Genomic DNA, 27197 nt, shown 5'->3' with positions numbered 1-27197 from the left:
TAAGGGGGAAATACAAAGAGGTATTATGGATCTTAGTCCTCCCAGCCAGTTGTTTACCAAAGAAACTCACTAACCTGGAGATACAGGTGAGAGATGATCATATAGCAGAGATAAATCCAGATTCTTGGCAGACAGTGATAGATTTACATGTGGGGAGATCTCTTCTGTGTTAGGATTTGGAGGGTACAAGTGATGACCTAAGATTTCCCCCCCACCACCCCAGTCAGCACACCCTCTATAATAACAAATAATGAATGTCATTCCTATGGTATCTTAAAACCACAACTCCAAATCTTCCATGGTGTTTTTGGAAGGAAATAATAGCATTTTTCAACAGTAGAGTAATTAATTAAATGAAGGAAAAGATTCTTCTGAGCCTTTCCATACATTTGGCTCTAGACTAAGATGAAGCTTGAAAATGAAACACTGAAAATATTATTTTTCGGAATATATTGAACTTGTGAACTCTGGGAATTACTGACAGAGCTATAGCACTTGTATATGGCACAAACATTAAAGTGTAGTTCACTTTAATGTGATGGCCAAGTCACCCATGTTAAAAACAAACCAGTGGTCCAAAACCATAATAAACCAATTACCAGCTCTCCTGGATGATAACACAACAGTCCATTTAATCGGTATTCGGAAAAGCTATTTATGTATTATCACTTGCCAAAAGACTTGCTTCCAGCTTTCTTCCTGCTGCTTTTCCAAGAAAAGTAGGATCCCCAGCTAATTTTACCCTGCTTGGTGAAAGATACAGCATAACAAAAACATTCTCTTCAAACGCATCCATTTATTTTGACATTAATTCATCTCAAACAAAAACCACGTTGAGAGGAAAGAAAAGGTCAGCAGAATAAAGTAAAACAGATCGAAATCTATCACCATGTCTGTCAAACATGCAGGCAGAAACATCCAGCAAACCAACTAACCAGAATCCAAATTCCACTAGTGCCAGGTCCAACTATTTTGAAGGATGGTGTGAATCCCCCTACACACACACACACACGCACGCACAAGACATAAGCAAAGAATATTGCTATCTCTGAGAACAGGAAAAAGAAGCTGCAGTTCACAGAAGCCCTGATGTTGTGCTGTCTGGCTTATTGGAAATGTTCTTGTCTCAACCAGTTTGTGAAGAATTCAGTAACAACCCCATGACTTCACTCAGTTCTTCCCAATTATATTTGACATGGTCAGAATTTCTGTAGTGAACTGGCTATATTTTTGGTTTGGTCTGTGACTATATTGACTGCTTTATTCAGGAGAGGTATGTCATGGTTTTGGCTGGAATAGAGCTAATTTTCTTCACAGAGGCTTGTATGATGCTGTGTTTTGGATTTTTGATGAAACTAGCAGTGATAACACCAATATTTTAGTTGCTGGAGGAAGAGGGGGGGACGTTCAAAGTGATGGCGTTTGTCTTCCCAAGAAACCATTACGTGTGATGGGCCCTGCTTTCCTGGGAGTGGCTGAACACCTGCCTGCCGATGGGAAGCAGCAAATGGATTCCTTGGTTTGCTTTGCTTGCACACATGGCTTTTGGGCTTTTGCTTTACCTAGTAAACAGTCTTTATCTCAAGCCGTGAGGTCTCACACTTTTACCTTTCTGTCTCTCCCCCATCCCACCTGGGGAGAGTGAGTGAGCAGCTGGGTGGTGCTTAGCTGCCCACTGGGTTAAACCACAACAGGTGAAGCAAATCATCAGCTACCTGGGTCTCAGACCCATGCTTCCAAGCGTGCTGTAACATCCTCCTCCTTCATGCACTAGGCAGCCATCTGCTAACAACACCAGCTCTCTCGTTCTGTGTATCACCCTAGAAGATCCCCAGCACTCTGTCACTGTGATGTCAAATACTACCAGAACCCAGGCAGATGCATACTCAGGGTATGCTGCACTAAACAAGAAGGTAGGTTCAGTTTGTTGTTTTGCTCTGTATTGTTTCTGACTAAACTTTTCTGCAGAAGACAGGCAGACAGTAAAGCTTGGGAATAAAGGGGCTAACCCCCAAATATTTCCCCTGCTTTGGAATAAGATCTCTCTGGCATTTGGTAAACACTGCATTCGAAAGTTCATTACATTCAGAAATTAATTTTTATATAGGTTTGATTCCTCAGGACATTATAGTTTTTCTGTATATTCCTGCCTTCCCCCATTGGAAGTTTTTCCTAACCAAAAGGCTCATAATGAGATAATGTATTGTCTTAACCACAGATTTCTGAAAGCTCTGGGGCTGAAATGTGAAGGATTGTGTTTCCTGCTTTGGAAAGACATCATCCTGGAAACTAGTGATTTCCTTTGGAGCTCAACTATGTGAGTAATTTCCCCTGGATCAGGAAGGACTTGGGACTTGGGTCCTGCCACTAACTGGCTCCACCTGGCTTATTATTCCATCATCTCTCACCTAGAGTTATTCTCCCCTATCTATTGCCATCTCTCTAGCCTGAGTGGCCTCACTGAGCTATAGAAATCTTAGTTTCTGCTGCAGAAGAGTTGAGCCAGTTTCCCAGGGAACAGCACTGGATAGAGTGGGGTGCTTCCACACACATTGGACTGTGTCTAGAGAGTGGTGCTCCCAGCACAGGGATACCTCAGTCATTCGTCTGAATCCTGCTGCTAACAGTAGTCGTCAAGGGCTGTGAAATTCTGATTCCCAACCCAGCCATATGGAAATACTGTATGTACAGTGAACTGTGTTTCTGGAGCTGATGGCAGGTTTGGGGATTTGGGTGGTGGCATTCGACAAGTGTAGCTGCAAGGACATGAGGTGTATAGATACAGAACCCTATTGATGAGGGCTTTATTGTTGACTGCTGCTTCTCAGTGGGGCTGGTGTTGGTATAACGGGTCAAACTGCAGGTGGGTGTAAGTACATTTTGGAGCTGAATGCAGTGAGATCAGGATCTGGTTCTGTGGACGATGGTTGAAATGCCAGGAGACTGATGAAGTAAAACTGGGGCACAGATCCCTGCCTCAGCAGACAGCTACTGTCATGGAGCTCCAGAGAAAGAAGCTGAGAACTGTGGCAGCTCCCTACATACACAACAGGCAGGGACAAAAGAGCTACTAGTCATATGCCTCACCTGAAATTCTGTAAGCCAGGACCACATTTCCCAGAAAGGTTACTAAATCTGGATAGAGAGGAAATTCACCCAGGCTCTGAAAACTGGACTCAGGACTGTGTTACATTACAGAACCACAGCAGTTGTGCTGGAAGGAAAGTTTGGCTTCCATTTTTTTGCACACATACAGACTGTGAATGAACAACTCTGAACGTTTTTCTCTTTGCACGACAGTAGTTCTTGAATCTGAGCAATCAGTATGAGATTCCATAGCAGACCACCCAATGCTCTAGAAACTGCCAGCGTGACAGAATTAATTTTAATTTTTTCACTTGAACATACTATATTGGCTTTTTTTCTCACGACACATCTGGCCCAAATGCCCAGACGTCCTAGAAGAATAATGTTTCAAATATTTTCAAATTTGTTTCCTGTTTTAGTAAGTGGAAGTGAAATCTTTTGCATTTCGCTGGCGTGTTCCTGAAGAGAGCTTGATGAAAATATCCCATTTGTCAAAAGTCAGGATCACAAACATGTACCAGTGAGATGAATTTATATTGCTACTTTCTCCCTGAGTCTCTCCTCAGACTCATGTTGCCTTTGTAAGCTCCATATCCAAAAACTAGCAGACCATAAAATGCAGAGCAAGGTGATTGAAGGTACAAGTCAAAATGTATGGAAGTAGAACAAAGGTCTCTCAGCCTTCTTCACATGATGAACCATTGGTCATTAGTCAAAAGGAGCCTTGTCACCACTTGTGGAGAGCAGAGTGAAGGCAGTGCTTCCCTTTGTACCCATAAACTTATACTAAAAGTTATTACATAACCCTACTGGGTATGTCTTATGGGGACAGTGCTTCCTCTGGAAAACCTAGGATTCTCCCGTAAAAAGCAGGAAAGAGATGCAAGGGAATGCTCTGCTGGTTCCTGTTAGAGGAAGAGGAAAGAGTAGTGCTTCTTCACATATACTTAATTTAAGAAGTTCCTGGTGTTTTTTGAGAGAAGACTCCCAGTGCTGTGAACCAGAGTTTCAACAAATGGAAAGGACAAGTCCCAGTGCTTTTCTCTTGCACACCTGAGCAGCTCAGAACAGAGGCAAGTTGTTCAGATACAAACACCTGCATAAGGTTCTAGATGGCAGAACATTGAACCTGGCAGTATATTTGTGCTGGCCTAGTATTGCACCTCTCCTCACAAAGAGCTAACCAAAGCACGTGCATTTGCCACCAGTGTTGAAATATAAGTGAAAGGAAGACTAAAGCACTCCTTCTCAACACGGGGCCAGAAAGACAAAAATCAAAGAAACTAGGAAAAAAAAATATCTCTTTGAAAGTATTAAGGGATCAGTGTCACCTTTTACAGAGTGGGACTGGAAATCCATATGATCACAAACAAGGCTTTCTGAGTGCAAGTCCAAACTTTCTCAAGTAAGGTTTGTAACTTGTAAGGTTTGTTTCTAACTCCTGCTCATCAGTAACACAAAGCAATTGTATCATACCTCTTTAATCTGTCTCTTGGTTTTGTTTTATTCTGTAACATGTTACAAATGACCAGTAGCTGTAGTAAAAGCAATCATTGTTTCCAGTCCACACTTGACAGAATTAGGCAGAACTCTCTCTGTTTCGTATTTGGCATCCAGATGCACTGAAAAAACCTTTGCTGATTCGGTATTTTATCCCTCTACCTTCCCCTAGACCCTCAAATACGCAACATGATGATGCTGCATGACCAGCCCCGCTACCACAGACAAACTGAGGGAACTGAAATCCTATCGAGAACCTTTGAGTCCAGCGAGGTACTAACTCCACTTCAAATTCCTTCACGTCCAACTGTCTCACAAGACAGGTAAGAACAGAGTTCATAGAGAAAAATGATTTCATTAAAAATATTTGATATCTAATTGCTGTTACCAGAAAGTATTTTCTTTAGGTTATGTTTTTATGGCATGACTTTTTTTTTTCTTTTCATTATAACCTCATGCAATAGCCTGTCAGTTCCCTGGGAAATATGTTGGTTACAAGTGAAAAGAGGACTAATGAAATATGTTATGCTGTGGCTTTAGGGCTCAAAAATCTCTTGAAACAATTTTCATAAAGAATAAAGACAACATGTATATTGCATTACTAATTTGGAAAAAAATGTATATATTTCACAAACTGATCACCAACATTTATCATATTACATTTTGATCTACTCCTGTTTTGAAACTTTTTTTTTCTAGATTGCAAGCTGACCTAGAATTACTGAGATAAAACTTTAAAATTAAAATTTAATGACAAGAAGCCTGCTTTTTGCTTTGGTAGTTACTAACATGCAATAAGAAAGTTTCAGGAATCAATGCATTATTGTATTTTACAGGACCAGTCAGCGTGTTAGGTAGGGCTCAGTATATGGCAGAATTCCTGCAACTTTTAAAGTTCTGGAAATCTGAACTTCTGTGTTGTTCAGTACTCATGCCAAAATTATTTTTTTTATCTAAATTTCTATTTTTTGTATACACAGCATTCAATAGTTAGACATAATTCCTTCATTGTTCTTTGACATGAGACTTTATCTCTGTTTCTAGAAAACTCAATTCTGAGTTTTCATCTTACCTACAGCCTTCTGTTTTACTACCACTGCTAATTTCTGTTATTTATTTATAACATCGCATATCCAACATCTGAATTCCAGGCAGAGTATTTTGATATTATTGAATTATCATGCCTGTCAAACTACCTTGAGGCCTTCCACTTACGTATCTCCCCTGAGGCAGCTTTTGGTGTTTTAGGGCTTCTATTACAGGAGTTTGGATGAATTTCCATCTTAACTGTTTTAACTGGTGTCAGACTTGAAAGTCTGCTGAATATTAGGCCCAATCTAAGTTTCAGTGAATGTACGGGAAAGATTCACACTGGCTACATAGGATACCCATCAAAAGGAAAATATAGGCTCAGAATTGTCTGCATTGTTAGGATCCTAACACATTAGCAAAGCATCTTTCAGATTGCTACTATTTTAGGCCCAACACAAACAAGAAACGAGCACAGACATGCCATTTCTTTTCTTTCTGAACAGGAAAGCCTCTATGGTAATACAGACAGTGAGCTACACTTTTCTGCTAAAGTGCCACACTCCAGTGAACTCACCAGTTTATATCTGAAAAGGTGTTTGCATGTCTTAGGATATCATACACATTTTTTAAATGGTGCGCTTTTTTTCTAGTCACATAGTTATAAGAACATAAATAAATTGAATACAGTTGCTGTCAGCTATTAAAAAGACTGCATCCATGAATTTTATTACCTTATCATCCTGGATTACAGTATTTGTCACCAAGATTTGCACTGATAAACATCCCTCAGAATAACCAGAGATATGTATATTTGTAAAACCCTGTAAGTTTTTATATATATACACAACAAAGGTAATCCAAGATTTTTTTTCTGTGATTAGACAATCAGATTCAGGTTGACATACTAAAATGATGTATGTAGTTATTTGTGTGCTAATTGGACAAGAGAAAATAAAACAAGGTTCATCTCTTTCCACTCTCCCCCTCCCTCCAATTCACTGAATTCCAAATCAATCTGTTACTCAGTGACTACGTCATAGACTACATCTATGTTGGCAAGTACAGTGGAGTATGGGAGAAGACCATGACATAGTTGGTGTTGGAGACCTGAGGTCTAGAACAAAATGCATTTCAGGTGCTTTCTACTTCAGATTACCTGTAGTGTGATTCCAGGGACTAAATGCTTCAGTACACTCCCACTGCATTTCTGGAGCACGTCTTCCAGTTAACTTCATCCAGAAGGAAGCCAGTTCATGTGCTCCAAGCCAAGGCACTGCTGAATACAAACCATTGGAAAATTCATGTCAAAAGTGTATTCCTGATCCAAATTAAAATGCCAGTGTGAAGGCATCCTATGTGAACTCGTATAGAATCAGGTCTTAAGCCTCTCTCTCTACAAACACACTTTCCACAGACCTTCTAGAAGCTGTCAGCAGCACACTCTGATGCGTTGGCCTCACATGCTGATCAAAACAGTTACTGTAGCCCTTCACAACTCACAGTCTAAGACACGTTATTCTTTTCCTTTTCCTTTTTTTTTTTTTTTTTTTTCCAGAACAAAAGAGCTAGAAAGTTAGAAGTCAGCTGTCAGCATTCAGAATAAATCTAGATCACGGAATTCAGAAATGGAAAATCTTTATTAAGTCATTGACTATATTGCTAAGACTCTGAAATTCGCAATATACTCTTTAAAACTGTCCACCTGAGGCCTCATTTGATATTCTCTGGACAGAAGCAGTCATCTTTAATATCACTCGATCAATATCAGCTGCTTTTTTTTTTTATTTTTATTTTTATTGAGAATGAGACTTTGAGACATTTTAAGCTTAATAGAGACCTGTTTGGACTGAATGGGTGATCAGCCCCAGAAATCTGTGTGTGCAGTGTTCTTCCTTACTGCCTAAGGGAGAGTGGTTGTTATGCTACTTAGTAACCTGGAGATAGCAAACAACAGGAATGATTTATTAATGTTTCCAGCATGAGTACACTTAATGAATACAAATACCACATCCATGCAAATGACACAATATCTGCCTACCTACATTCATAAAGGGGAAATGAGGATTTAGAAAGAATTTAAGAAATGGATGCTTGTGTTCCTTCAGAAACTTAAGCCTTTTGATAATCCTCAGAACATCAGATTTTTATTTTCGTTCATCCTACAATACAAATGAAGAAGTACAAATGTACAAATTTTTATTTTAGTTCACCTTACAATAAATGTATTGTCCCTTGCATCATGGCAGAATGGATAAAGGAACAGCATTAGGTAGCTGTAGAGTGGTCCTGATGCCCAAAGAAGAAACTAAATGACAGGATGGCACTGTGCTGCCAAGAAACCACAGAGAACAAACCACCATACAGCAGCTTTGTGTCTGTATCTTTCTCACGGCAGAGAAGTCCAAGCTAGCTGGGAGCAAGCTGGGATATCTGTGTGGTTCACCTGGTCCTGTGTTGTGATAGCAGAGCAGTGGCTGCACCACAGTCATGGTATGCAACCATGTCCAGATGCTTCACTCATCAGTAAAGAAATACATAGCATCAGCAAGAGGAGGTAGCAGAGATGAGGCCTAGCTACATACAAGAATCAGAGCCATGCATGATGGAATTGCTGACAACAGACACAGATCTGGCTGCTAGCTCCCAACCCGGTAACATAAATATCACTCTCTCTGGTTTCATATGAATGAATACAGCACATGAATAAAAGATCCTGAGGGTTACCATGCCTATCACATATCACAGCAGTTCATTAACTCCTTCACAGTGTTTTCAGAAAATCCTGCACAACTAAGTCAAATTTATAACACTTATTTTTGCTCTTAGCTCTTGAATAAGAGAGCCTGTATGTATCCCTGACTGGAAAACTACTGCAGTCCAAAAGAAAATGAAGCTTCAAATTTTCTGTGAGTTTGGTGCTGATCTTTAGAACACTTTTAACCAAAACTATGTGAGGTGATAATGCACCTAAACCCATTGAACTGCTTGATTTCAAATGACACAGGTGTATGAAAATGTATTGCATATACTTAGCCACTAGCACATCCATGTGAAGTATCTGATACAGCTTGCATTCAGTGTGAATTAGAGCTACTAATGAACAGAATGGAATGGAATAGGTTTAGTTCAGTTGGAAGGGACCTACAAAAATCATTGAGTCCAACTGCTTGACCACTTCAGGGCTAAAAAGTAACATTTCTCACCCCTCTCTAGAGACTGAGAAAGTTTTTGAAGGCACAAATAACAAATTCTGAAATCAGTGGAAATTAGATGCTAAAGCTTCCACCTGTGACATTGTATATGTTCACTGTCCATACGCCACTCAGTAGTATTTACTGAAGGAACAATGCAGGTATTTGTGTGCAGGCAGCTAAGACTTATATTGTGAGATGCACATGCTGCACGTAACAGCTTCTTTCTTCTCCCACTGATCAAAACATAATAGACTTGATTCACCTTCATTAAAGAATTGACAGTCACTGTTCTACTTACTTCTCCTAGTGCCAGTTCACCAAAATAACATTATCCAGAATAAGGGTGAGTAACTCAGAGCCAAGAAGATAAAGTCAAGTTTTCACTGTTTAAAATACTTCAAGGAACCATCACCTTTGCTGCTGTTAAAGGGTGTTTTGGGGGATTCTTTCTTTCAGATATAAAAAATTCAGGGAATCCCTTTCCTGCTTCAAGCTTCCTGGGGGAATACAAAGTGTGCATGGGGGAACTGCATTACCTGTATTGCCAGAAGACCAGAGGGCAAAGGCCAAGTCTCCATGCACATTTGTTAGAGGACATCAACATTTTGGTAGTGCTGTTGACCCTTGTCCAAGGTAAGTTAGACAAATAATACAATCAAAATGTTTAAGTGAAGGGATTTTAACAAGAATAGCAATAGACACATATTGGGTTAGACAGCAATTTAGACTGAGACATGCAAATATCTGCATTCTAGAAATGGAGCAATTTAAGCTTCTACCCTTTTCACAACGCCTGAAATATTAATGTGTGAACATATTGGTACCCACAAATCTCCACAGAGTGTTTTGTTGAAACACTTAAAATTCCAAATTTCCATACTTCATTTATTTTTTGCCCATCATTTGATAATGATTTACTGTTGGCTGTTGTCCCAAACACCCTTCCTGGCCTTTAAAATGTCACTACTGGCCTAATTTACCCGAATGCTTAGCATCCACAAATCCCATAGGCATAAAAAATGAAAAGCAGGCACCTAGCTTTTTCAGAAAGCTGTTGTAAAAGCCAAGATCTGTCTTCATCAGACTACAGATGAGGAGAAGAGATCTAGGGTGTGCTTTCTGAGCCAGGGCTCCTTCTCTTGGCCTCTTTGCACACATGGTTTCCTCTTTAACAGCTCCACTGTCACGTCAGCTTTCTGGATGCTCTTTTGCTGCTACTTTTTCAGAAAACCGCCACTCAGCCACACATGATCCAGTCAGACCCAGCTCAGCAGTGTGTCTCTCACCATTCCTAGCTCTGCACCCACTACACAGCCACCACCCAAGCCGAGATGAGTTCCAGGCCTGTCTGCCTCCACCGGCCTTGCTCTGTCCAGGCCCTGTTCTTGACTCCAGGTCTGAACACCAAACATGATCCCTGCAGAGAGAAGCTTCACTGAAGATGATAACAGTTCCCATGGGCCCATTGGAGGCCTGAAGCTTCAATTTCACCGGGCACGTGGAGTGCCCACCAGCTTAGGGTTGATACATAATCAGAACATAAGGCACCTTGCACACCAAGTCATATTCCCCACCCTTCCCTGCCAGGTCAAACCCTAGCCCAGTGCTTTCCGCCTATAAATACATACACGAGCCTCTCTGGTCCCAAATTGCACTTGAGTTTAGCTTCTCCTTTCTCTTTTCCTGACCTCAGCCTTGACTGTAGCCCAGAAGTCTCTGTTGGCCCAGATAAGCTGAATGACTATTGCAGTTATCAGGGGAAAATGTCAACAGACACCCTAAGAGGCCCAGCCTCAAATTCAGTTCATCAGGTTGTCAGTTAAAAACCAAATCTCAGCTCTGACCCTAATCCATGGTCTCTGCCAAGAGATCTAACATAACCAGCTGGCCTTTGCTTGAGTCAACCCCTCAGCCTTACCTGGTAACCTCTTTGAAAAGGACAACTATAAGTTTGGCTCATTGGCCCTTATAATTTTAAGCCTGCTCATATCCTAAATAACCCTTTCTAGACCTGTAAAACAAACTCTCTAGATACAAGGGAGTACAGTTCCTCAAGACAATACACAAGTCTACACTCTTGCGGCTGCAACTCTGTTTCTCTGTGAGACGGACACACAGCATATCTTTGCTTCTTCCTCTAGGAGTTCAAAATATAATAGGGTTGATGCCACTTACAGTGAAAACAGTTCCCACAGCTCCTATTGAGTGTTAGGGGTGCATGGTTGGGGGCTATAGGGGCCAAGCTTTCATGGATGGAGATACTCAGCGGTCTCAGGAACTTCAGATTCAGGCACAGGTGCTTGACACCTCTCAAAATTCAGCCCTGCATAATTTAGATGTTGAAACTGTGAACAGATTTCCACACAGGTAGCATCTATGAGTTCTGGTATTAAGAATTACCTGAAAAATCAAGACACAAACATACACATTGATTTGAATTTTTATGAGCATATAAATATATGAGCATATAAAGCATAAGCATTTTACATTTACATTTTCTCTTTGCACAGAGGCCCTCCCATTGAGCAGTACTATGATGTCATCCTGCTGAAAAAAAGTGATGTGCATATGAATGACGATCTGTAAGTTTAAACTGTGTGTTACACAGATTGTGAATTTAACAGCAAACTGAATATTCATTCCACTCTGGTGATACTATGCATATGTGATATGAAGTGCACATATGATATGTGAAATCTGAAGGAACATGTTCCATAAAAAGGGATAAGCTAGTAAATAACAAACAACAGCAAACACAGCTAGAAAAGAAATTCAGAATATGGCATTGTGTCCCTTCAGTTTGGTGTCTTTTCAACAAGGGTCTCTGAATTGGTTTTACAGATCTTCCATTTTTATCACCTTGTAATACTCAAAAATACTGTCCTTTCTGCTAGTTAGAATCTAGATTAAATTGAAGTAACTGCAGTAACCATGACACCGTGTGTATTTCAGTCCATTTTTCTGGTATATATATATATAGATGCGTTTTAGGAGGAGGGTTGGCAAGGATTGTTTTCCTCACTGCTACTGCTTAAGAGAAAGATTGAGTGAATTTGGATGGGGCTGCACTTCTGCAATCCAACATTTTGCCACTTGATGGCACCAGCAAAACATTTAACATTGCTTAAACCACTGAGATTAATTCAGCTTAAAGTAATTTAAAGTTTAAATGTAAATTCTTCAAACGCAGAAAATGAAAGAAGCTACACCTCTCATGTCAGCATTAATAGCTACAGCACATTAGAAACCTGAGAACAATTCTGTGATTATTTTTTTTCAATTATCTTTATAGGGCTGTGAGGGGTATTGTTTGACCCTCACCAGTCTCCATTTAGCCCCCTTGCATGTGAGGTACCTGCTCCCCATTTTGTGCAGACTCAACACACTCCAGAAAAGCAGGAGAGCTAATTGTAAACAAGCCACAGAAGCTACACAAGGAAACCTCCCACCCTGCTCTTTGTAGTCAACTGCTCTTTGCAGGCTCTTCTTTTTACTACCTCATTACAGTAAGCAGGACAAGAAGAGTTGAATTTGGTTACCTACAAGAGTGCACAGGCCAAGACTCCTTCATACTGGGAAAGCATATGGCCTTTCACCAGCAATGCACATTAGAGGTATTGGCTGTGCTGCTTTTGCATAATTTGATTACAAGCTACAAGGAAGTAGCAAGTTTCCTTGCAAGTTTCTTCCTGCATATCTCCCAAGCACTTAGAGACAAGAACTGGCCCGTGACCTTTTGAAATTGTGCATACACTTCAAGTTTGAGATATACAACAAATGCAGAAACAGGCTCACTCATCCTTTAACACTGACCACTTCCATGGGTATTTGTTTCTTTTACGTTGCATAGCAAAACTGGTTGATTCTGGTTTATTTCCTAATCCATCCCAGAATGGGATGGAGTACCAGAAAAAAATTTGGCCCACTGTGACTTGCTAGTCAAATAATTGTCCTGTTACATGACATGTATATTGGTATCCATGAAACAGCAGAAGCACAGGCAGATTGTGGAGTAAAATTTAAAACTGTTCTTTGCACAGGGTAGGAGTGTTTTCAGTAATTCCTAGGCTGCTCAACCTAAAATGCATCTTAGTAAAGGATGCTCTGAGACCTGTTCACTTCACAGCAAGGGTTTTCCTCATGCCAGTTGCTTACCAGAACGGAACATCCACATACTCAGGACAGGCACATTTCTGGGGATTTGATTCATTAAGACGAACTAACCAGGAACTGCTGTAACTATATGGCCTTGTGCTGGCTATATAAGGAACAAGTAGGTTTTATACAAGCATAGGTTAGACTCTGCCCCCACACATACTCAAAAGTACACAACCTTGGACACTGAATGTTTGATCATTAGCACACTGATGTACTTTCTCCATTATTTTGCACTCACATCTTCATCTGAAACATGCTGGGTCTCTAAAATATATTATGGTTTATGTTTTGTTCTGGTTTAAACATTTGTTTCCATTTAAGATTATATTTTCTCTGTCTTTTAAAGACCTTTAAATTGAAAGAGAGAGTGTATCCTTTAAAAAGAAAAGTGAAACACACCAAAAAAATCTGTCATGTTCATAGTTCAAGGTCTTTCAGAGCAAATATTCTTCCTGCTGTCAGAGACTATTAAGCGGTGACAGCCACATAGAACATTTCTTGAAAAATGCCCATTGAGTGCTGCTCTGCAGGTCTACTTGGGAGCTGTTAATACTCAGTTTATTTACCTTATAGCCTGTGAGGGCTCCTTTGAGCCATTACTGTCTTTTGCGGGAAATGAAATATCAGACATTTGCAGTAACTCTGTACACCTTCATGAGACAACTATGCTTTTGCCTTAAATATGCACCCTACATATCCTTGTGCAGTCCTGCATTAGAATGAATCACTTGGTTTGCACAGATGTATTTTTGCAAGTGCATTAGCAGTGGGCTACATGTGCCATCCCTGTCAAATGTACCGGAGAAAAGTAGTTGCCTCCTTCCATCTAAAGGTGTTATGAGTCCTCAAGTTCACATCAAACAAGACCATAAAAATTCTGAAAGGCCTTGAAAAACATCCTTGAGCCATTGCTAGAACCTTAGCAACACACACACACTGCATCAGTGCATTTACAACTGTCCTTCCAAAGACAATTCACACCAACAAAGTTTTGGGTGCATTCAGCAGCACCACAGAATGAATCAAAACTGTGTTTTCTCCACGTGGGTTTTAATCTGCTTTCACTGCATATCATGCCACACAGCAGTTCCATTCCTCTGCTTTTGCCCCAGCTCCCTGAGCCCTGGTGGTTCCCTGACGTGCAGCTCAAAGTGCCCAAACTGCACTCATTGCTAGGGAAATGGGACAGTGTCCAACGGGACCACTCCATGGACTTGTTCTAGGGCTTTCTGAACTGGCAGCATAAGTCCCTCCATCTTGAGCCTGACTTCTTTGACCGTGATAGACTCCATATTCTTTGTGGACTGAGCATAAAGGGGCAGATAATGATTACTGAGCAACTGCATTTTGTGTGACACCAGCAGACTCCAGCCTACTAGAAGTTCACTGAAAGCCTCTCAGACCCAAGTCTGGAAAAATTACTACTCCTTTCTTCCTTTCCTGTTGGAGCTCGACCTTTCTATAGTGCCATCCATTCTGAGTGGCTTCAGGACTGATAACCCAGTTTGAGTTTTAAAAATGTAAGGGACACTCTAAATAACTGGACACCTTTGAAAATGTAAAGCTTTGCTGGCTGTTACAACCTGAGCTCACAAAGCTTCTCTGAATCACAGCAGTCACGAAAATGCATAGTTATCCTTATTTTATTGGTGCCTCGTGTTATAATGAGAAGTGATCTACAAAGGTATTTAAACAGTTCTGCCATGATAGAGCACAAAGCAGGCTTATTCTCCTTATACTTGCATATTTGTATCAGGAATATGTCCAATGAATTCAATGAAGAATGTAACAATTCACACTGTAACATAATGTGAAGGGAGAATAAACACTAAGAATTTTCCTCCATGTCTAAAGCACTGAGCAATTTCTGTTCTAATTGTAGAAATGGAAAACCAATTAGAAGTATCTATGGAAAAAGCATCTAAAGATTGTTTTTCTGTAAGTGTGGCTATTTCTGTAAAAGCTTTCATTTTTCAAGACAAAGTTTGAATCAGAGTCCCAGATCATTATAACAGTATACAAACGGTTGTCAAAATCCAACACGTAATGTTTAAATGCTGTTCTTCGTAGCATCACGCACTAAAAGGGAAGCAGATCTTTTGCTTAGCTCAGTTGAGGCATGAGTTATGTTGGCATGGTTATTTGGGAGATGTAGCACTTCTTGGTGATCACACTGAGTCCCATAGAACCACAGCAGAGACTTCACAATGAAATGCACAAATACTGCTTGTTGTATCGGAACAACACGTGAACAAAATTATCTGGCACATGAAAGTTTATCTTCAAAAGAACCATTTCAGTGTGGAAAGAAATGAGCACAGGATTGTACTGAACTTCTTTAGGCACCTTCTGCTAGGGAATGAATCCTGGACATCTCTCTCCTCACTGAGAAATATGAGGGGGTTTGGCAATATGAAGATTTTGGTATATGGCCCGTAGAATCAAGAAAGTTCAGATGAACACCATGCAAATAATAAAGCTTAAGAAAAGATTATCATCAGACAATTTCTCCTACCCATATAAAGACCCTTTCAAGCAAGATCAGGTAATTTAGGCTTCCTCATGAAAAATGTGAGGATTTTACAGCTCTAGGTGAGCCAGTTAGATTTTTTACTAGATGATAAGTCCAGTAATAAAGTTGTCTTTTTGTTTGTTTGTTTGTTTTTCATTATACCACACAGAACCATTAAGCAAAGTAATTATTTTTTTTTAATCTTAGACATTTTTCTGTCTTGGTACAATCACCAAGAGACTCTTAGCTAGCCTCAGTGATGAAATTCTTGCCCTTTAAATTTAGTGTTTTCTTTTGGCTGCTTTTTAAAAATTCATTTGAAGCATAAAATAAGTCTCCATAGTAAAATATAAATAATATATCAGCATGGAATTAATAAGTACTTTCCCTGCAAGTGTGAATAGGATACGTTTTGTGTTTTGCATTACTGATTTATTTTTACTAATAGCACATGCAGTTGTTAATTAATATGGAGTTTATTACACAGAAGTGTAAGAGGCTAGATTTTTTCCCTCACTCCTTTTAAGAAGACATTCTGCATACCACTTGTTCCAGGCACTGTTTCAGCCTTTGGCACCTAGCAACACCAAACATTTCTCGTGGAATGAGTGATACCAGTAATAACATTGCCTGCGCTGCTTACACATTGATTTGTCCCTAATGTATATTGATTGCACTGATTCAGATAAAGTATGGGAGGTGCAAATGAAAGTGGGTCTTTTCAAGTAACTCTTTTTCTTCCCTAATACAAGCTTCGTAAGCCACCAAGCAGTTTGGCTAAGTAAGTACATTTCACCTTTATTGTACCTCATCACGTCCTTAATGAAATAAAACGACAAGACCTTTCTCTTATAGCCATAATTGCACCGTGTAAGTTCCTTGGCAGTAAGCAGCGGCAAAAAGCTCTCTCTCAAACAAAGCATATAGTGATAGGTTTAGCAGGTTATCAGTGTTTGCCCAGCACACCCACTCTCCTAACAAATACTGATCTTGCTGACTTGCCTATGGGCTAATTAGGTTTTCCTGGCTGTGTTGTTCATAGCCTCTTTACCCAACGAGAATGAAAGTATGCAAATCTAATGTATGTATAAAGCAGATTTGGGAGAGGGAAGCCTAGAAAGAGCTCAGCTTGGTAAAACGACTTGTTACCTCATGATGGACTGACTCAGGAACAGATGAATTTGGCTGCTAATTAAGGTCAAGACTTTGCTTTCAGCAGCACCTGGGGAAAGGCATTTGCTCTCAGTAAGCTGCTGCATGCAGTTATGGTCGAATTTAGAAAAATCCAAAAGGGGTGCTATTCTCTCTTACTGGAATAAACCTCATTTAAACCTTTCATTTTCCTCAGAAGCCTTTTATTTTCCTCAGAAGATTCCTGTTATTTCAGGATTTTATTTTTTTTTATTAGTTTGTCATGAAAAACTGAAAGCTGAAAACAACAGCCACAGCAACCTTGGAACTCTCTGTGAAGTCCTGGTTCTCAGTACCCCATAAAGCTTTCCAGTTTAGCTTTATCCTTCTTACTCTCATAAATAAATACCTCCTTATACACAAATTTTGATTTTGCATGCTCAAACTCAGCTACTATTAATTTCAATTGAAGCTGCGCAAGAATTGGAAGTTCACATTTCCCTTCCCTTAAGCCACGTAACAGTAAATGTGAATTGGTCTGACTGTTTACATACAAAGTTGTGGTTCTTTTCTTGCTGAGGAACAGCATAGGCAATAAAGAAGCAACTCCTGATTCCTTCTTTCTTTAAGCTACTCATGGGAATGCTCTTTCATGCAACACCCCATTAGAAGTGATATTTGTAAGGATGCACCTTTTGATTGTGATTATTTTATGGCAATAAATGGTTGGCAACTAACGAAGCCACTGAAGTCATCTGCAGAGCTAACAAGAGTATTAATTATTCTGGTTTTACATCAGTGCCCTAGCCCAATAGTCCTAGTCCTAGTCCAAATGGCAGATGACACTGCTTCCGTTGTGATGGGTTTTCTTCACTCATTATTCCCACCACCACCACCATCTCTTTTCACGCTGTTCCTCATGACAGTCGTTCTTTGCTTACCCCTTTCACCTCTGCCATTTTTGGAGTCTACAGGGAATAAATTTCCCCTGGAAAGATTTCTCATCAATTCTTCAGTCATTTATGATTTCTGGAGTGGGCACCTCTCTCCGCAGAGCAATCCTGCCCTGCATTCTATCGAGGGCAGAGTAAATTCCTGAATATGGTGATCTCTGATATGGTTTGTGATAGTCACAACAATTGTGTTGTTCTGAAAGACTTATTCATACATAATTGTAGCTAACAGGAAGACTATAAGGATAGAAGCAAACATTTTTACTTGCATTTGGGGTCTGACAGAGGCATCCTTTCTCCATTTTGACTGGGTCCATCTTTAAGCATCAGGGAGAAATTGCTATAACCAACAGACCCACTTCACTGTTGTACTTCACTGTCGAGAGGCATAGCCACTGCGCCTTTGACTGGGGAGTGTCAGTGGCCCGGGTATGCAGTTCTGCAACTTGCAAATATAAATCTAATGATTCTCTTTCATGTAAGCAGACAATATAGGAGCAGGCAAGGGAATGATCATTGTGAATTCATGGTAGGGTACAAGCAAAAGAGGATTAAAGAACAAAGATGTCACCTTCCTGCTTCTTACTTCTCTCCCAGTTCTTGCAAAGTGTCATATTTAATGCTAAAGCTCTGTGAAATGTGAAATAAGGAAATGTGAAATAAGGAAATTTTCTTTCTTTTCATTCATCCTCCTGCCAACTGAAACCAATCCAAGACCGCTGTGACTGCCATTTCCCACTTCTCATCTCTACCAGACACACATCTCTAGGTATGCCATGTTCCCAAACTTCAGATCACCTGAGGATCGAGACACTGGGATCGATGCAAGCAATCATCAGCCCTTCCACCCCAATATCCCTAGCAATCCTTATAATGTGGTTGTTCTAAGGAAGACCAAAGGTAAGACTGCTCTCTGAGGATTTATCATTTATTCTTGAATCTTATTTAGAAACTCTGCTTAAGTCTTGTGACTCCTTTCTAATGAAGCTCCATACAGCCAGGATCTGAGAATATCAGTGACCAAGCTAAGCATCTTGGCTTAAATTGGAGCTCTGCATGCTGATTGTTGCATTCTCCATGGGAGATACCTCAGCACTGAGACTGATGAATTAACCTCTTTCTCATATGAAGACCTTGTAGACTCAGAAGTCAACAGAGCTCTTAAAGCTCTTAAGTGTTATTCCCCATAAATATGTATCATTCAGTGTATCTGATACCTTCTGTCAGGCAAATGATTCTTCACAGTCTGAGGGAGTGGTGGGGAAAGGAAAAAAATGCATCAAGAGGGATCAAAAACTAACAAATTCTGGGCAAACGCCATGTCTGCCACACCTTTGCTGAGGACAAAAGTTACCCCTGAAAGAAGTTCTGAATGATTTAAAATATTTTATCACCATACAGATGGTGGAATGAGGTCTAGAATGACATAGTAACTGATTTTTACAGAACACCATGTAAGCCGTTGTGACATGTAGTTTTTTAACCCCAGCAGAATTTTGTCCTGGGAGTGGCTTACATAATGCATCAGATGAAAAATTTTGCTTTTCCTTGGGGACAGTCTACTGCATTGGGATTCTGACAGGTACTTCATTCTGGATGACTCTGCTGACCACCGGCATAAACCGATGAGCAGTCTTTAGCAGCTGTTGACCACAGAGGCTCAAGGGGAATTTGGGACAGCAGAAAGCCAGCGCCACGGCACTGCTCCTCAGAAGGGGTTTGGCAGTAACTGTGTGGAACAGAAGAAGCACACGCTGGCGTGTCTAAGAAGCTCTTCAGTACTGTAAAAGATGATAACGTTAAGTAGTAGGTTAATTTGCACTAATGAGCTGCCATTCCCAGTCACTGCCAGTACTGTACAATTAAGTATCTAATTGGATATATGAGCCATTTTTTTTGTGGGGTACTTGTCCACCCAAACCAAGTATCTCTCCACAGAACATATAATGCCAGGAGCAGTCATTTTCAGTCGCTTTTCAATGATCATTTTTCAATGTAAGAAACATTAATCACATGCGGAGGTGGGTTTATTGTGACTACAAAGCCTATTTTTGCACAACAGAAAGATCATTGGAGGCCAAGATCTATTTCCAGCAAAGCTTAGCAGGTTCGGAATTACTAGCTAAGGGGGCAGCTACTGCTGGCACTCAGAAAACACTTTAACTCCATTTGCTGTTCCCTCCGTATGGTTTGGTTTCCTTAAAGATCAGGATGCTCCACTGCTCACTGACTGAAGCAGAAATCTCTGGTTAAGTACAGATGACGCAGATCACATGTGGGTGACTTTTACCACTGGAAGGTTATGTTTTAAAATTTTCACAGCAAGGTTATGTTTAATTTTTTTTTGCCCTTTCTACATCTTGCTTCTACAAAACTCAGAGTAATTATTATGTAGTCAATGACAGAACCACGGTTGGAAACAAAGCTCTTGCAAGCATACACTGCAGTTTCATTTTTATCAGACATCTAGAATAATTCAGTTATTCTGCTGAAGGTGACAATATGAGTACAAAACCAGCATCACAATTCATCAAACTTTATTGTTTGCTGTTGTTGTTTGTAAAAATCATGCACAGAAAATGCAGTATGAATCTGCTGGTGTGTGAATTAACCCAAAGCTCCTACCAGTTGGTCATGGGCACGTGTCAGTCAGCTCGATCAGGGGTATAAGATCCAGCCCTCAGCAACTTGTCACCACCATCCCCTCTGCCTGAGACAACCATCTGGTGGTGAAGATGGTTTCTGCTGTCCTTCAGCCTAAACAGTTGTTAAACAGCTGTTCTCTTCCTACAGGGATATAGCCTGAAGTTTGATGACAGACAAAAGCCGTGAAGAATGTAGGAAAAGACAGTGGTAAACAAAGAAAGATACAGCCTTTGGAGACACACAGTCTCATGAATGTGGCAGGGGAAAATCAAAGTGGCAGTCCATTTTCAGGCTGTTATTGTGACTGCAAAAGAAACTTTATATAGCATGTAATGTTCTGCCTTGGTGTGGCTACCATGCATAAGTTGATTCCAAGTTCTTTGAACTGAATTCAAATGAATTACGTGACTGTTAAATCTTCCTATTTGAGTAGAAATACTGTACTGAAGATTTTTATTAGCATTTTCTAATATGCTAATTTAGCATACTAAGCATACTATGGGAGGGATATTTTAAACTTTTAAAACATTGTTTTTCTGTGCATTTGGTTTATGCCTTACCTGTTTCTTCTTATCCTTCAGCTTCCTAAGTTTGCTGAGGAAAAGGGTCAAATATACTATCCAAACAAATATATCCAACAAATGTACTATCCAAATTCAATATACTTCCAATCCAAGATGGTGGCCCCTAATTCCACTTTTAAAGAGCTAGAACATAACCTCTCTCCAAGAACAACCAACATGCTACGAAACACTGAAAGGGCTCAGGGGATCACAACATACAGTCGGAACTTCACAGGTAAGCAATTTTTTTTTCATTTACTTGGAATAGCAACGAAAGACCACAAGATGTCACCCTCTAATTCTCTCTAAAAAAAATAAAATAATTTTTTTGTCATTTAGGTCATAAAAACTGTAGATTATCTGAGATTTTTCAGGGGGGCTGAGCACTAATTTTCATTTTCCTAACTGATAAAAACATGTGACAATAAAATATGTCTCCATTAAGGAAGAGGTCCTATGAATCCCCTTATACTGCATGACTATTACATGAAAGCAGTTGGCAGACTAACTGGAGAACTAGGTACAGACGTGGAACTTGTAAGTACTGCCTTTACTAAAAATCTGATGCTTTCACCACAGTAATATTGACAAGAGTATTACCAGATTCAACTAAAAGAATTAAGCCCTCCCTTTAATAACACTTAAATGCAAGGCAAGAATCATTCTAAGAGAAAGGCTAAAGTTCTGTATACTAAATCACTCCTGACAGAGCTTCCTGACAGAACTTATGTAATGGATTAGTGATTTGTTCAGGGTATGAGGTGCTGGGAGTAGGTTACGGTGACATCTGCATATTTTTTTTATCTTATCATTTAAAATTGCCACCAACTCATGACAGCAATTCAAAGGACCTTTTGCCTTGGAAAGTAGAAGTAATAGTCTCCATAAAATGAGTTGGCAGCTCTTATGAACCGTGCAGTACTGCAGAGACTGAAACATCCTGGCTAGACGTTTAGCTGGTGTTAATCAGCACAGCTCCACAGCTCCACATCAGCTTATTGTCTTTATTGCACGGTGCTTTATTTGATAAGTGACTTAGTATCATTGCAGACTCCTGTGTCCTTACTAACTATACCAGTTTAAGTTTGGCAGAGTTCCTGTGATTCATCCTTCTCCATTTATGTGAGTGGTTTGCTTTTTTTTTCCCTAAGGATGCATCAGTAACATTGCCAAATTCTATTTCATTGCAAATACTTACTTTTAAGAACATAGGCATGAACATAGATAGGGAAACTCCATGCTTATTGTCTTCAAAAATTTTGATAGTCAGTGTGGCCTGTATGAAAGTCTAAAAATACTATTTTATTAAATGCTACCCATGCAAACAAAGCATAACATTGTAGATACGAATAGCAAATCAGCTTGTTTTGCTTTTTGCTAATGCATCATTACCTGTAATGGCTTAAGCCCTTTCAGTGACACCTGCACATTGTCATGCTGAGTACGTACACAGTTATAATTGTTACCAACTAAGCAATTTTGCATGTAAAAAATGTCCTGCTCACCCTTTCACAGCACTGCTGGCTTTACAGTACTTGCAGGTTCAAACTTCTTTGTCTCTAATGCCTTCATATGTGATTGCACAAATATATGAGAAGCAGGTCAGCCAACGTAAGATGCTGTCATTTTCTTTTTTTATAGTCAAAAAATTGCCCTGGATAAAAAGTCCCCAAATTGTTGTGCTTTTTTTCTATTTTATTTTAATTCCAAGAAATTAAACCCCTTCTGAAATGGTATTTACAAGTCTTTGATAACTGAATCGGAAAAGTTGTCTGGCTTTTTCTCCAGCATGATGAAGAAACAAATGTTTTCCTTTGTGATGATGAAAACTTCAAAGAACACCTTCAACAGCTTGTCTCTGGAAATGAAAATCCAAACAAGCAGCTTACATTAATTCAAAACAGAGCAGTATTATTGCCCTCTGGCTTCCAAAGTGTGATCAGTAGAGGCCATGCTGATTTATCTGAGCAACATTATCCCACTTAAAAGATACATACATTAAATATCAAAAATTTGGACTGTTCAGCACAGTAATTGCTGAAGTCCACTCTTTGGGTACAGGACTCAAACATACTTTGTATGAACAGTCCCTATACAATGTAGCTTTGACTCTGCACTGGTATCTGAAGCCTCAACATGATAAATGACAGATACAGGGTAACAACATTCGAGCAGTGGTGCATTGCCTATGTCATTGATGAAGACATTGAAAAGCACCAGTCCCAAGACAGACCCCTGAACAACACCACTCGTCACTGGCCTCCACCTGGACATAGAACCACTGACCACTACTCTCTGGCTGCAGCCATCAAGCCAACTCCATATCCACTGGGTGATCCACCCTTCAAATCCATACCTTTCCAATTTAGAGATAAGGGTGTTGTGTGGGACCACGCCAAAAGCCTTTCAGAAGTCCAAGTAGATGGCATCAGTTGGTCTTCCCTTGTCAACTGATGCAGTCACTCCATCATAGAAGGCCATCAGATTGGTCAGGCTTAATTTGCCCTTGGTGAAGCCATGCTAGCTGTCTCCGATCACCTCCTTGTCCTGCATGTGTCTTAAAATTGACTCCAGGAGGATTCATTCCATGATCTTGCCAGGCACAGAAGTAAGGCTCACCGGTCTGTAGTTCCCCGGGTCTTCCTTTCTACCCTTTTTAAAAATGGGAGTGATGTTTCCCTTTTTCCAGTCACCAGGGAAATCATGGGACTGCCATAATTTTTCAAATATAATGGAGAGTGGCTTGGCAACTACATCAGCCAATTCCCTCAGGACCCTGGGATGCATGTCATCAGGTCCCATAGACTTCTAGTTGTTAAGTTGCGTCAGGAGGTCCCGAACTGGCTCTTCACTTACAGTGGGAAGGACTCTGCTCCCCCAGCCCCTGCCTAGAGGTTTGGGGACTCAAGAGACATTGGAAGCCTGACCACTAGTGAAGACTGAGGCAAAGAAGTTGTTAAGTACCTCTGCCTTCTCAATATCTGTTGTTAGAAGTTCTCTGTCTTCATTTGTCAGAGGCGATATGCTCTCCTTAGTCTTTCTTTTGCGGCCAATGTACCAGTAGAGCCCCTTCTTGTTATTCTTTGCATCCCTCACCAAGTTAGGTTCTGTCAGTGCTTTGGCTTTCCTGATCCCATCCCTACACGTCTGGCAAGTGTTTCTGTACTCTTCCCAGGACACATGGCCCTGTTTCCAAAGTCTATGCATTTCCTTCATTTGCCTAAGTTTGACCAGCAGGTCCTTTTTCAACCATGCCAGTTTCCTACCTTCCCTGCTTGATTTATTGCGTATGGGAATAGAGAGCTCTTGTGCTCTAAGGAAACTACCCTTAAAGAGTTGCCAGCTCTGATCAGATCCTCTGTCCCTAAGAACTGTGTCCCAGGGGATCTTGTCCACTAATTCTTTGAACAGCTGGAAGCTGGATCTTCTGAAGTTCAGGGTGCTGACTTTGCTCTTAGCCAGGCCCATTTCAGTCACTGTTTATACTATCATACTGTTTAGAAGACCACAAATTGGAAAACAGATTCTTACAGAAAAAAAAAAAAAAAAGAGATGACAGCACAATCTAATTATATCCATTTGCATCTTGTGCATAGGGATGGAGCAGAATTATTTTTTCTTTTCCAAAGCATAAAGACCAACTCTAATCTCTCTATATGGCAGGGCAGTAATGACTGTCTGGACTGATTCCCTTTGCCAGCCTGTTTTGCATACTATCAGAGTGAAGTAGTAGCCAAGAGTGACAAAGTTCTCACACCTGGCACAGTACTCCAAGTTCCTAGGAATGATGCTTCCCTCGTTTTCCACAATGTGAGGCAGTAAAGATAGACACATAACTGAGTAAATTTCACTAGTCCCAGAAAATGGTTACACCAATCCCTGCTAAAATAAGAGACTTAAATTACACTGTTAATTCTGTTCCTTCCTCCATTAGAAAGAAACATTTCTCTCTAGTCTCTCACAAGTGAGACCTCTTGAAGGGCGCACTGCACGTTTACTTCAAGGCCGACGTCCCCACGAATCTACTCTGCAAGAACAGTGCTCCTGCCAGGAGCAGGCCCAACTGCCTCGCCTGTGTTACCAGAAAGATCATTGTCTGGATACAGGGCTGCCAATAAACGAATTTCAGAAAATCGCTGACACGTGGCAAACAGAAGCACTGTACAAGAGGCAGTTTTCAGGAATGTCTTAACTTGAATCCCTTCCAAAATCTGCACATTCCCTTTCCTGTGAAGATTTCAAGCCCAAACATTTGGACCAACATACAGTATGGGAAAACCCAGTTAGCCTAAATAAACCAGTCTTACCACAGGATGTAAACAGCAAGGGAAGAAGAATTGAATTGCACAACCTCTGGTATCAGGAAGCAAGTCAGCCTGCATGGAGACCAGAGAGGCAAAGAGAGACAGCACTGCCTGAATGGATCCCTGGCTATGAGGTTCTTGAGCGCCAGACAGCACTGCTGGAGCTGCAGGATTCCTTCTCTAAGACAGCAGCACTAAAGCGTTTTCATGATTCTATAAATGGAGAGACAAAAGATCTCAGAGATAACATTACTGAGGGAAAGAAACACAAATTCTATGGATTCAATGCTTTTTATTTCCATAACTGACACGTTCCCTGGTCTTTTTAAAATACTAACAAATAAAACGTACTTCAATATAATATGTCTATTCTTGTGTACTGGTTATGGCTGAGATAATTTATTGTCTTCATAGTAGCTCACGTGGTGCTATGTTTTGCATTTGTGATGAAAATACTGTTGATAACACATCAATGTTTTAGTTGTTGCTGTGCAGTGCTTGCACAGAAGTAAAGGATTGTTCTGCTTCTCATGCCGCTGTGCCAATGAGGAGGCCAGGGGTGCACAAGCTGGTAGGGGACACATGAACGACAACAACAACAAAATCACCAAACGCACTATTTTTAAACATCTTAAGTCCTGTTTGCAAAGCCTTTCAAAAATAAGAACAGTGCAGTGGAAAGTTTATTGGAAAACCACCTCATGGATTACCAGCTGGTTTTGCAAAAGGGATGCAAACTATAAGTTTAAATTGCTGTTTTCTGTGAGCTAGGAGATCAGTATCACTGTTACCAAAAATTCAGTAACATAACTAATATTGGTTCAATGAATACCTTAAGGAGCTAGAAGCCAGGTGGTGATTAGGAAAGCAGAAACAGCACATGTGCATTTCTTTTTGTTTGTTTGTTTGTTTGTTTTAACTGGTTTTAACTTTGTTTTAAAAGAGGGATTATTCAATTGTTTCCCAGAGAGGACCTGAAGAAGGAGCACAGTACCTTTCTACTTTTATCAAGACTTTCTTCATTGCAGTCTTCTAAGTTGTCCCATTGAGAGATCAGATATATTCCCCCTCTCCCTTCAAGCAAATTTTCAGAGTTTAGGGTTATTAAAATCAGGGTTCAGGATTATTAAAATCAGGGAATTTGTTACGTAACAAGAAAGACATGAGAAACTGAGCTTCTTCTTTCTGGAAAACAAACAAACAAACAAAAACCAACCAACCAACCAACAGAGAAACAAATAAAATAGAAACTACAACTTAGTGACAAGTATATAAAATATACTTGCTACAGAAAAGTCCTATCAGTCCTATCGGTCATTTGTATCATATGTCTATAAGTCCCAAAATGAAAATTTTTGTTTGATCAAACTCATAAGATCAAAATAAGGAACTTGGGAAGCACATTCTAATTTACTTGTTTAATTTTCTGCTTGGTATATGTGGAAGGCAAAGAGCTTAGTATCATTTAATAAAAAGGCTTAGAGGCAAATCCTTGGAGCATAAGAAAAACATTTGCAATGCTAATAGATTTGGTAAGTGTTCTCAGTGCTATGAGACCATGCTTTAGGATAACAGGCCCATCTTCACAGAATCACAGAATTGTAGGGGTTGGAAGGGACCTCGAGAGATCATTGGGTCCAACCCCACTGCCAAAACAGGTTCCCTAGAGCAGGCTGCCCAGGTAGGCGTCCAGACGGGCCTTGAATATCTCCAGAGAAGGAGACTCCACAACCTCCCTGGGCTGCCTGTTCCAGTGCTCCGTCACCCTCACCGTGAAGAAGTGCTTTTGCATGTTGGTGCAGAACTTCTTGTGATCCATTTTGTGGCCATTACCCCTTGTCCTGTCCCCACAAACCACTGAAAAGAGGTTAGCCATGTCCCTTTGTCTCTCAGGTATTTATAAACATTGATGAGATCCCCTCTCAGTCTTCTTTTCTCAAGGCTGAACAGACCCAGGTCTCTCAGCCTTTCCTCATAGGGGAGATGCTCCAGGCCCCTGCTACAGATGAAATTCTTCAAACCATTTGATTCATTAAAATGAAAAGTAATTCAAAAATAAATTAAAAATGTGGTAATTTGACTGATTTCTTGCCATCTATAAACAGCAATTGAGGTCA

At 40.2% G+C, this 27197-nt stretch overlaps 1 protein-coding gene across 1 annotated transcript; it reads left to right on the top strand.

The window, feature by feature from the left end:
* The first annotated feature begins 1036 nt into the window (after nt 1–1036).
* SPMIP4 (sperm microtubule inner protein 4) lies at nt 1037–25710 on the top strand. The gene is given in 11 exon segments (XM_080579499.1): nt 1037–1913; nt 4760–4910; nt 9270–9446; nt 11324–11389; nt 18217–18289; nt 18293–18467; nt 19224–19345; nt 20795–21011; nt 21222–21313; nt 24711–24946; nt 25004–25710. Coding segments are annotated over 10 exon segments (1677 nt in total). The 5' UTR covers nt 1037–1913; nt 4760–4776; the 3' UTR covers nt 25389–25710.
* The last annotated feature ends 1487 nt before the right edge of the window (nt 25711–27197 follow it).

The sequence above is a fragment of the Anser brachyrhynchus genome (genome assembly GCF_964034855.1).
Source record: "Anser brachyrhynchus genome assembly, chromosome: 2".
NCBI lineage: Eukaryota > Metazoa > Chordata > Aves > Anseriformes > Anatidae > Anser > Anser brachyrhynchus.
This window is presented reverse-complemented; position numbering and strand designations above follow the sequence as displayed.